This window comes from Octopus bimaculoides, chromosome 1 (genome assembly GCF_046866305.1).
Source record: "Octopus bimaculoides isolate indiv1 chromosome 1, ASM4686630v1, whole genome shotgun sequence".
Lineage (NCBI taxonomy): Eukaryota > Metazoa > Mollusca > Cephalopoda > Octopoda > Octopodidae > Octopus > Octopus bimaculoides.
Genome location: NC_142928.1, coordinates 25,312,347 through 25,324,846, shown reverse-complemented (window position 1 = coordinate 25,324,846; position 12,500 = coordinate 25,312,347). Strand labels below are relative to the sequence as shown.

Here is a 12,500-nt window from a genome sequence, read left to right as displayed (position 1 = left end):
ACGAATGATTTAAGAAGACCATAGTAAAGCATGGCTGTTAAGTCCATTTTGCAAACCATGTGGCTTCAGGTCCAAAATACAGCTTGGCACCTTGGGTATGTGTCTTCTACTAGAGACTCAGTTTGACCAGTACCTTACACGTGTAACTTGATTAGAGAGAAACTGTATGGACATCTAGCATATATGTGTATATATGTATGTGTATGCCTTTAATTGTGTGTTTGTCTTTGCATACAGCTCAACATACAAGGACATGAAATAAACAAACAATAAGCACCAGGAGGGGCATCCAGCTATGAAATATTGCCTTAAGAAGGCTTATCCAGCTTAAGACAAGAGATAAAAACTGTGCATGAAAACAATGCTTATATATAGTAATGATTTGTGTAATAAATTTTATACATTTTCCATGAGAAAACGTTCATGCAGAAGTGATTTTGATATAAAATTTGCCCTATTCTTAGCTAGAAAAATTATTACATGACTTCAGATGTTCCATAGATCTCATTCTATCATTGAAATTGCAGTGTAGACAATGAAACATTGTCATTATGCCATTTGCATGAGCACAAAACACTTTCTTGCAAATATGGTATTGACAACATACAGCAGTATTGTACAATATTGTACAAAGGTACAGTATTGTACAAATGTACTCTGTCAAATCAGTTTGGAGCCTGGAGTAGCCATCTGGTCCGCCAGTCCTCAGTCAAATCGTCCAACCCATGCTAGCATGGAAAGCAGACGTTAAACGATGATGATGCACAATATCAGTAATTTGGCATATTCTAGAAGTCATTTGAATATTCACAGATTTCACAGATCAACAATATTTAAAATGCTATCCTGTATGACAAAAGAATGGATAAGTTCTGTTCACTCACCTGTATATACCTGTATGAACCACAAAGTGGCAGTAAGAAGCACACCAATGATAAATGCTGAAAAAGCTATTCCAATTACTGTGCCTGATTCCAGGCCTTGTACAGTGACCTGTTTAATACTGGTTTTACTTGGAAGTCTGTTATTTTTATTGCCTGCAAACAAGAGTTATATTATTAGGTGAGATTTGATTGAATAAAAAGAAAAAAAAAATTTAATAAAAGAAAAGGAAGTGTAAATGCTTCTAACTCTTATGCCTTGTGTAGATTTTAAGCATGTAGGCCTAATTCACTTCTCATTCGATTTTAAGCATGTAGGTCTAATTCACTTCTCATTCGATTTTAAGCATGTAGGTCTAATTCACTTCTCATTCGATTTTAAGCATGTAGGTCTAATTCTCTTCTCATTGGATGCTTGTTGACACATTTGATACTATGGAAAAACCATAGATGGTAAATTTTACCCTGACTCATAGACCTATCTAGCATGGCAGGTAAGACTAACAATTTGCAGCAACTCTAATCACAGGTGGCAGGCCTAATATACCATCTAGTTTACAACTGCCACTGGTTTTTAGGTTCTTTTAAACAGATTTTACTGTTACAGACATTTGGACCAAATGCCTGCTCCTCTTTTGAATCTATATTTTAACTTGCTAACACCAGGCATTAATTCGGACTATAATGATCAGTCCAGGAGGGCCTGCAAATGTCATGAATGGCTATTGCAGTTGATTGGCAGAACTATCAGAGCACTGGATAAAATATGTTGCCCTGTACTGATCCTTAATTGATCAGCATCAAAAGAATGAAAAGCAAAGCAGATCTGGGCAAAATTTTAATTCTGTTAAAGCAAAAAAATAAATGAATAAATAAAAAGCAGGAAAGAACACAGTAAAGTAATCTGTTCAAAATTTTACTGGTTCACCACAAGGTCTTATCCTGGATATGCTAAGTCTCAGTTAAAAAAGATAAGATAGTCATATCTGGAACATCAATGAAAATCACACGTCATCGTTGTTGTTGGCACTCCGTCGCTTACAACGTCGAGGGTTCCAGTTGATCCGATCAACGGAACAACCTACTCGTGAAATTAACGTGCAAGTGGCTGACCACTCCACAGACACGTGTACCCTTAATGTAGTTCTCGGGGAGATTCAGCGTGACACAGAGTGTGACAAGGCTGACCCTTTGAATTACAGGCACAACAGAAACAGGAAGTAAGAGTGAGAGAAAGTTGTGGTGGAAGAGTACAGCAGGGTTCGCCACCATCCCCTGCCGGAGCCTCGTGGAGCTTTAGGTGTTTTCACTCAATAAATACTCACAACGCCAGGTCTGGGAATCGAAACCGCGATCCTGTGACCGCAAGTCCGCTGCCCTAACCACTAGGCCATTGCGCCTCAACCACATGTCATCAACAGCAATATAAACCACTCATATATGGCTTATGAAATATAGTAACCCTTTTGGCACCAATCTATCTGGGACTACCCTTGGTTCTATGATACAAACTTCCTGCTTCAAAATAACATAAATTAAAACCTCCGATGAAACTTTCCTGTTAATTTATGTTCCAGAAATGAGCTTAATTACATACATAATGTTTTAACTAAATTCTTCATTATTTCAAATTTTATTTGAAATGAAATGTATTTCAACAAAAAAATATTCTAAGAAAGGATTGAGGCATCTGAAGAAAGTCTGTTGCTTACGTGATAAAGATTTTCCTGAGTGAACAATGAAAGATCCCTCGCTTATAACTTTCACTAACTGCACCCCAACAAAGCTATTATGCTCCTCATAAGCAGAGCAAAATTCTTTTGGAGCAATGCACTGAAATAAAAAAAACAGAAATATATATATATATATATATAATTAAATGCAACAATACTTTTCTTTTTTTCGTTTCTCAATAATTAATACAGAAACGGTTTTGATGTTAATTTAAAACATAAAAATCAGACAAGATATGCAGAACACTGTAAGTAATATTATATTATCTGCTTTTCATTGAACATATTTACACACACACACACACACACACACATACACACATATATATATGATATAGGCATACATATATATTATGAGGGGTGCTGAAAGGTTCTTTACTTCCGGCCAAAAAAAATACAGGAGGATCAACTAATTATGATTTTACTCAACATAATCTTCTTTGAAATTCACCCCTATTGCAGCAGTCCTTCAATTTTCCTAAACCCTGTAAAAGAATTCAGAAATTTGGGCTTCCACTCAGGCCTTTTGTGATACCCTTAAAGCCAGGAACTTTTTAGCACCCATTCATACACACACCTTAAAGCCAGGAACTTTTTAGCACCCATTCATACACACACACACACATTTACAATACCATAAAAGTGAGGCCACATAACTTCCATAGGGTTACAGCTGTTTCACAACCTTCATCATGTAGTATTAATTTCTATATTACACTTCTTTGTAATTGATTACTATGTGGACTGTTAGCAGAATCTACAAGTGGAGCTTTCTGCAAGAACAACAAGATTCTCTGAATCCACATGTCACACTAATTGTGCGTGCACACGTAGCAGAGTTAGTGTAGTGTATACTTATGTAAAATTGTAAATGAATGAATGTGTGTGTGTGCGTGTTTGTACTTGTGTGTGTGTGTGCGTGCATTTGTTTTGTGTGAAATGGACACAACAGCTTTAGGTCATTCTGAAGTTTTATCTTTCTGATCTTTCTAGATATGGTTTGGATGGCCTGCCTGCTTCCTGCTCGTCTTCACAACAGGTCAGGACTAAAAATTACTTACGATTACAGCTTGAAAAATTGGATTATTTTGAGCTCTTTGCTCCTACAATTATCCTCTTCATTTTCTCTGTAAAATTCAACTGTTTTAAAAGATCACTTACTCATCATGTTAGTTGGTGAACAGATCATCGTCTAGGTTTTACATTGCCCGTTTATAAATGTTTAGTATTTTACCTGAGGATGGCAGATTTATGCTATGATGTAATCTATGTATGCATCAATAAAAAATGCTATCAAAACAGCTATAGTAAATTTCAAACCTCATTAGTTTTCTTAGACAAAGCAATCACTAAATCAATCAAGCAAACATAGAAACAGATGGAACTAACTTTATTCTATATTCAGGTATGATTGGAATAGGAAGATTCTGGATATGATGATACTGTTTTGCAATAATAAGGAATTAATTACCTGACGAGTTTTCCATGTCCCAGTTTCCAGAGTGATATCTTTGGCACATGCAATTACTGTACAACTCAGGTGATGTTCAGTGCCTTCAGCAACATGTGGGTTCACCCGAAAACTGAAATACTCAGTACCTAATTGACTATTCAGTTGCCACTTGAGTCCACTATGAAGGGAAGGACACCTATAAAAAATAAGAAAAGTTCAGTATCGTTGTCATCAATGTTTGGCATCTATATTTCCATGCTTGCAGGGGTCACATAAAATTTGTTTAGGCAGATTCTTTATGGCCAGACATGTTTTCACACCAGACTGGAAATGAAGGACACTGCTTCTATGACATTGAAACTCATTTACAACTATCATGCGATGTCAAGTCAAGGAGACAGCTAGACACACACACACACACAAATATAGATATATATATATATATATAGTCAAGGAGACAGCTAGACACCCCCCCACACACACAAATATATATATATCATCATCATCATATACATATGTGTGTGTGTGTGTGTGTGTGTGTGTGTGTGTGTGTATAAACAGGTAATTAGAAAAATTTATTCACCATTGTACATGTTTCATTTGCTAATAGGAGTTACCAAATTAGAAATTCTTCTGACAGAGAATCAAATAATATTATTTGATTCTCTGTCTTACATTCTTCAACTACGTGTACAAATTTGTAGCTCCCATGTCAGCAAATGAAACATGTGTGATGGTAAGAGATGATACCAAAAACCGCTTCCATCCTTCTGTTTTGCTATATAATTACTCTGCAAAAAATATATTTCACAATTTTCAACTCTCGTACACATACTTCACACAAACATCTACATACAGATCTGAAATACAGGAATATATATAATCAAAATAAGCAACAAGGATATCCAGAGGTAATGCAGTATGATCGTTTCATGCAACTCCATTTAATTGAACAATGTAATCATTACATCAATTCAAAATCCAGAGCAATCCTCAGCTGCACAAAGACATAGATCGCACTGCATTACCTCTGGATATCCTTGTTGCTTATTTTGATTTTAATCACCTTACTTTGAAATCATATCGATAATACCGTACTAAATTCTGGTACCTCAACTTAAGTACCATATCCACCTGAATCTAAATTTTTACAAACATACATATACATATAATGACAAGCTTCTTTTAGTTTCCACTGAACAAATCAACTCACAAGGCTTCGTTCAGCCCAGGGCTAAAGTAGAAGACACTTGCCCAAGATGTAACATAAAACTGTAGATGGAACCGTTTGGTTGGAAAGCAAACTTCTATTGAGGTTGCAGATACAAACTAAAGACACTGCACTCGATGTGCAAAGCTACGTATTTATATATATACGTGTGCGTGCATGCATGCGTGTTTTTATTTCTTCTTTCATCTTTTTCTCCTATTTTCATCACCACTTGATTTCTAACTCCACACAATTTTTATTTCTATCTCTTGTTGATAATTTTTCTTTCTCATTTTCTCTACACTTCTTTTTGTCTTACTTCACTTCTGACGAAGGACTAAAATCTGAAATGTTAAGTCACTTTCTCTTTCCATTAAAGTATCAAGTTAATATCTTATTAGTGAAACTCATTCCTCCTAATTTGTCATCTTTTACTGCGTATTGCATTTGGACATATGTATATATATATATATATATATATATATATATACATATATATATATATATATTATGCATGTATATATATATATATATATATATATATATATATATATGTGTGTGCATGTGCACATATATATTATGTCTATATATATATATATATATATATATATACACACACACACATGCATGTATTGGAGTGTGTGCATGTATATATAAATCAATCCCACTGCCATACACATTACATTATACAAGCTCATCTGACCATTGGATTATCAATGGCATGAAACATGTAGTAACTCATATTTAAATCCTGTATGCGTGTGCATACACACACACACACACACACACATATGCCAGCATGGAAGGATGATGATGTCACACACACATTTTTATATGTATATATATATGTGTGTGTAATACATCTGCACGTACATGTATATGTATATAGCGCACATACAAACACACTTGCACAGTCATGTAATTAGTTATTCAAATAATCACTGTGACATTTCCATAATTATCACATTTCATTTCCTGTCCATAGATCATGTGAAGCAATAGAAGCTAATGACAACCCAAACTGATTAAATTGATTGATTGTGCACCACTGAAACACTGGTAAGAACTGTCAACCTACTCTAATTAGTTATATCACACACAGAACAATGATACCAGAACCACTACTACTACTACTACTACTACTACTACTACTGCTGCTGCTATTGTTGCCAGTATCTCTCTAGTCTATGACGAGAGACAAACCCAGTAGGCTAACAATGCTATGTGTTGTAGGGCAAAAACCCAGCTCCCTACAGTGCTGAGTTGTATGTAGTCTTTCTCAAAGACTAGGTGGTGATCTCATGATTGTGTAGTTATGATACCAACTTCTGGACAGATCATGTATTGAGTCCTTAAGTATGGCATTCATTTCACATTGCTCCAACTTGCTCATCTGAAAAATAATTACCATCCTTGTGATGGTGCAGTCCTTGCTCTCGCCAATTGTCACATTCTTAATGTTCCATTGGGTCAAGAAAGAGGAGGGCTGAGATAGTGTCTGTTTGCTTGCAACTTTTGGTTAAGTCCTTCATTCCCTGTGGAGCATAGGTCATTGTCAACTTTTTTCACTGTTCTTGACTTTAGACTTTCTGCTGTCTTTTGTCAGTTTTTTTTGAACTGTCATTGCTGCTTCTGTAACTATGTTTTGTTTTCTTTGCTAGGTAGGGGTGTTGGCCCAACTCAAACCCATTTATACCTCTGGGAAGAAGTGGTCCATATTAATCTAGCTTCATCCTTTGCCCTGCCCAATAAGGAAGGCCATACAAGGAACTTCCACTTTGTTGGCATAGTTCTCTGAGTCACTGAGGCACACAAGCCACCACATAACAACAAAGACTAGGTCTTTTGGTGGACTTTCAACTACAGACATACCTAAAACAATTAATAAAAGAATGGGACCTGCTGCCTAAGTCATAGCCACTTGTGAGTTTGCTTTACAATCACATGGCTCCAATTTTGATTCCACTATGCAACACCTCTGCCAAATATCTTCTACCGAAATCCCCAAGTCAACATAAGTCTTGTAAATGAAACTCGGTCAGTGGAAACTGCATGTAAGCACATTGATTGTAATGTATCTGTTAGGTTCGTGGGTGGTAGACTTAACCCTTTCACTACCATATTTATTTTGAGATGCTCTGTGTTTCTTTCAATTAATTTTAAATATAATTAATTAAATGTGATTAATTTCAAATATAAATTAATTTCAAATATAAATTAATTTTAAATATAATATATTAATTTTAAATATAACAAAGAATTTAGTAAAATAACTTAGTTATCATTAAGCTAGTGTCAGGAACGTAAATTGTGACTAAGGTTTGGTGGAAGATTCAGAACTTTTGAAAACAAGACTACAGAGCCAGAGCCGGTTTCAGCCAGGTTGGTATCGAAAGGGTTAATCAACTGCCTGGTTTTACACAGCACCAGCTGGATCTTGAGTATCATGATGATTTAAGTCAACTTTTGCAAGTATTCACATCAGGTTTCGAGTCTGAGGGTAACCTATGGTTCATGGCTTCTTTCTTGCTTTCTTTCACAAGTTTAAAAATAAACCAAACTTGTGAGTGAAGTTGGGTAAACAGATATGTATGGAAGCCTGTTTGATAGACAGTAACTGTTCTGAATAAAGCTATGGTCTGGGGATAACTCAAAACCTTCCTGTGTTGCGTCCTACCATAGCTATCAATTAGTTATGGTTCCTTTCACCTGTCTAGGAAGCCCCTCAAGAAAATTTTTAAAAAGGGCCAGGAGTACCAGTTCCTTCTCTTTTCTGATTACACAATAAAACAAAAGCGGATCTACCTTTCAGTAGATGCCTTGTACATAATTGGCTCTAATACACTACAGGAATCATGCACAGCTTGTAAACAGAAAAAATTCTGGATCAATCGAATAGCAATGCATATGAAGGCGACCGGATAGGTTCCAGCCTAAGAATGGTTAAATGGATCAATGTAGAGTAAAGAGTCTTTATCTACAAACACAACTAATGGATTTGAAGTCAGGACCCAGAAATATGTATGTGAACAGAACATCCATTTTGCTGCAATTAAGAACCGACCGCAAGTACTCCTCCACTTTATTGATGTTTTGATTAAATCCAAACATAAGAAAGATGTTCTCACTCACCCCTTGTCCAGCAATGGTTGTATACTTCTTCCATATTCCGTCAAGGCACAATTCAATACTTGCACTCCATAATGTGAATCTGGTAAATATAAAAGAGAAATCAAATATATAACGCGTGTTTGTATGTGTATACATCGTCATTTAACATCTGCTTTCTATGCTGGCATGGGTTGGATGTTTTGACTGAGGGCTGGCAAGCCAGAAGGCTGCACCAGGCTCCAATTAAGTACCACTTGCATACTGGTACTAATCAACTGACCCCGACCCCCAAAATCTCGGGCTTTGTGCCAAGAGTAGAAAAGAATATATATATAGGTGCAACATACCTCCAGAAACCCTTGCTTTAACGTAAATGTACTTCTCTTTGGTCGTATAGAAAGGTGAGCTATCATAAAGGTTACTGTACAAAGGATCATCATAGAAATCAAGATTATATTTCAAGTTGGGAGTTATCTGAAATGGAAAGAAAAAAAAATGTAGTAGTGGTAGTAGTAGTGGTAGTGGTAGTAGTAGTAGTAGTAGTAGTAGTAGTAGTAGTAGTAGTGATGGTGGCAGTGGAGGTTGTACTAGTGGCGGAGGTGGTGGTGGTGGTAGTAGTAGTAGTAGCAGTAGTAGTAGTAGTAAGAGGAGTAGCAGTCGTGCTGTTAGTAGTAGTAGTGGTGGTGGCAGTGGCGGTGGTACTAGTGGCAGCGGCGGTAGTAGTAGTAGTAAGAGGGTAGCAGTCATGCTGGTAGTAGTAGTAGTGGTGGTGATGGCAGTGGAGGTGGTACTAGTGGGGGTTGCGGGGCGGTAGTAGTAGTAGTAGTGTTTGTAGCGACAACAGCAGTAGCAGTAGTAGTAGTAGTAGTAGTAGTATTTGTAGTAGTAGTAGTAGTAGTAGTAGTAGTAGTAGTCATATCTTTGAATTCTTTTCTTCAATCACTAATGTCTGAGCAACTTGTTGAGATGCTTGTTGAAATGCAATGGGAAGCAAGATTTTTTTTAGGCGAGTTGTCCATGACAGAATAACCAAATAAAGATGGAGGGCTTCATCCAAAATGTTAATTAAAATTTTTGTTTTTATTTTATATTCCTAACGATTTCTTATCCAATCGTAAAGTGGGACCTGTGTTATGTCATGTGCAGATAAAGCTTTTACTTGTTTCAGTCATTGGGAGTGTGGCCATGCTGGGGCACCACCTTAAAGGGTTTTTTTTTTCTTTAAAGTCTGCTGGTATCTATCCTATTGGTCTCTTTTGTCAAAATGCTAAATCACATGAATGGAAACAAACCAACACCTGCTGTCAAGTAGTGGTTAGAGGACAAACTCAAACACACACACACACACATATACATATACACACAGCCTCAGATCGACCAAAGTCTTATGAGTGGATAAGGTAGATGGAAACTGTAAGAAGCCTGTCATACACACACACACACACACATCATCATCATCATCATCGTTTAACGTCTGCTTTCCATGCTAGCATGGGTTGGATGATTTGACTGAGGACTGGCGAACCAGATGGCTGCACCAGGCTCCAATCTGATTTGGCAGAGTTTCTACAGCTGGATGCCCTTCCTAACGCCAACCACTCAGAGAGTGTAGTGGGTGCCTTTACGTGCCACCGGCACGAAGGCCAGTCAGGCGGTGCTGGCAACGGTCACGCTCAAAATAGTGTATATATATATATATACATATATATATATATATATATATATATATATATATATATATGTATGTATGTGTGTCTTTGTTTGTTTCCTACCACCACTTAACCAATGCTTGACAACTGGTGTTGGTGTGTTTACGTCCTACTAACTTAGCAGTCCGGAAAAAATGACCAACAGAATAAGTACCAGGCTTAAAAAAACAAAACAAAGGTCCTGAGTCGATTTGTTCAACTAAAACTCCTCAAGGTAGTGCCCCAGCAAGGCCACAGTCAAATGACAGAAACAAGTCAGATAAAAGGAGAAAAAAGAAACAAACTACTTCTGGATGAGTTCCTTACCCCTTTCGTTACTAACCCGGCCGTAGCCGGCCGAAAAATTTTTTGGTTCATAAGACTAACCCGGCCGTAGCCGGCCGAGGGTACCCATTGTTATTTAAATGTATATTTGAACCCAAATTTCGTTAGTACATTCGTTAAAACACCTGATTTCACTTTGCAAACAGTTGAGTTATTGTCTCCGACATTGTTTGGCATGATATTTGAACTTGGTGAATTTTGGAAGATTTTTTTCCACATTTTTTGCGGCGTTAATTTTTTTCAACTTTGAAGATGGAGAGGAGTTTCATGCTATCAAGCAGTGATTCCGAATTTGAAGATTTTTCAACAGAAGATATGGAGATATCGAAGAAAAGAATGAATGAGCTACAAAAGCACATGGTGAACGATAATGAATCGGATATTTCTGTATCCGAAACTGAAAGCAGCGACGGCGACAACGAGGATGATTTTACACCAGAAAAAGATTTTTTAAATATTTTTATTAACAATTTTTCTGAGGAAACAGGGTCTACCCATAGTCTTTCTCAGGAAGCGAAACCCTTAGACTTCTTTTTCATGCTTGTTTGAAATGATTACTGCGGAAACAAACCGTTACGCAGAATGTAAACAAACCGGAAAAAAAAAGATAGCTTGTGGTTTCTTGCAACTGTAGATGAAATACAGGCATTTTTTGCCATAAATATTATTATGGGTATTAGACAGTTACCCAGAATAACAAATTACTGGAGCGATCAGGAACCTTTTGGCGATGAATATATTTCCAGTATTACGATTCGTGAAGCTGAACCAATATTTACATGTGAGAGACACTAGCAGTACCCCCCCCCAAGTACGTGGAGAACTTAGGGACAAAAATTATGCAATAGAATTGATTAAGAACCCTTTCTTTAATTATGTTCCAAATATCACATAAATATGTTGATAAATAAAAAAGTTACAGGTGTTTAATGAGACTAGTCTAAATTCATGATTATTTTAGAATTTAATTGAAACTCATGAGGGGTGTATTTTGGTCAGAAATATAGTAACGAAAGAGTTAATATTCTGAGCTAGATGTTTGTTGAGGTCAAATTAATCTTTAATCCTTCTAGAGTGGAAGGGTCAATAAAGTAAGTATCAGTTAAGTATTGAGGTTGTTAAAATTAAATACATGAGACCTATTTGGAAATAAAATAAGTTTTGGTTTTCAACAAGATGGATAAAGGACCCTAATAAAGTGTGGTTGGTAGGTCTTCCTTAACCTTTGTCAGATGCAATTAAATTATATAGAAAGAAATACATGAAGCCAACTTTAACTAATCTCTTTTACTTGTTTGACCATTTTTAAGGTTGTTTTTGCTTTGTTTTTGTGAATATTACATATCATTAAGGCAGCAATGTTAGCACGCTGAGCGAAATGCTTAGCGGCATTTCGTCTGCCGTAACGGCAGACGAAATGAATTTGAACTCAGAACGTAACGTTCTGAGTTCAAATTCCGCCTAGGTTGACTTTGCCTTTCATCCATTCGGGGTCGATAAATTAAGTCCCAGTTACGCACTACGGTCGATGTAATCGACTTAATCCCTTTGTCTGTCCTTGTTTGTCCCCTCTATGTTTAGCCCCTTGTGGACAATAAAGAAATAAGAAACGTTAGCACAGTGGGCGAAATGCTTAGTGGTATTCCGTCTATGTTTTACATTCCAAGTTCAAATTCCGCTGAGGTCAACTTTGCCTTTCATCCTTTCAGGGTCAATAAATTAAGTACTAGTTATGTACTGGGGTCAATCTAATCAACTGGCCCCCTCCCCCAAAATTACGAGTCTTGTGATTAGAGTAGAATCATCATTTAACATCCATTTTTCCATGCTGGCATGGGTTGGATGGTCTGACAGGAGCTGGTAAGGCTGGGAGCTGCATCAGGCTCCAGCTGTCTGTTTTGGCATGGCTTCAATGACTAGATGCCCTTCCTAACGCCAACCACTGTACAGTGTACTGGGTCCTTTCTTTTGTGGACATGGTGGGGGGATAAGAATAATGTTGTTTTTGTGCATTGGGGTTTATTCAATAATGGGGGTGGGTTGTTTTCTTTTAATTTTAATTATGCATCATTGGGATCA

The 12,500-nt window shown here is 36.8% G+C and overlaps 1 protein-coding gene across 1 annotated transcript in view; it reads right to left on the bottom strand.

The window, feature by feature from the left end:
• LOC106874648 (transforming growth factor beta receptor type 3) overlaps positions 1-12,500 on the bottom strand; it is a 42,929-nt gene that overhangs the window by 2,365 nt on the left and 28,064 nt on the right. The window contains exons 9-13 of the mRNA XM_052965809.2: positions 8,736-8,862; positions 8,410-8,488; positions 4,086-4,263; positions 2,594-2,714; positions 885-1,037 (exon numbers count right to left, since the gene is read on the bottom strand). Of these exons, the coding sequence (XP_052821769.2) occupies positions 885-1,037; positions 2,594-2,714; positions 4,086-4,263; positions 8,410-8,488; positions 8,736-8,862 (658 nt within the window). The remainder of the gene's footprint in view (positions 1-884; positions 1,038-2,593; positions 2,715-4,085; positions 4,264-8,409; positions 8,489-8,735; positions 8,863-12,500) is intronic.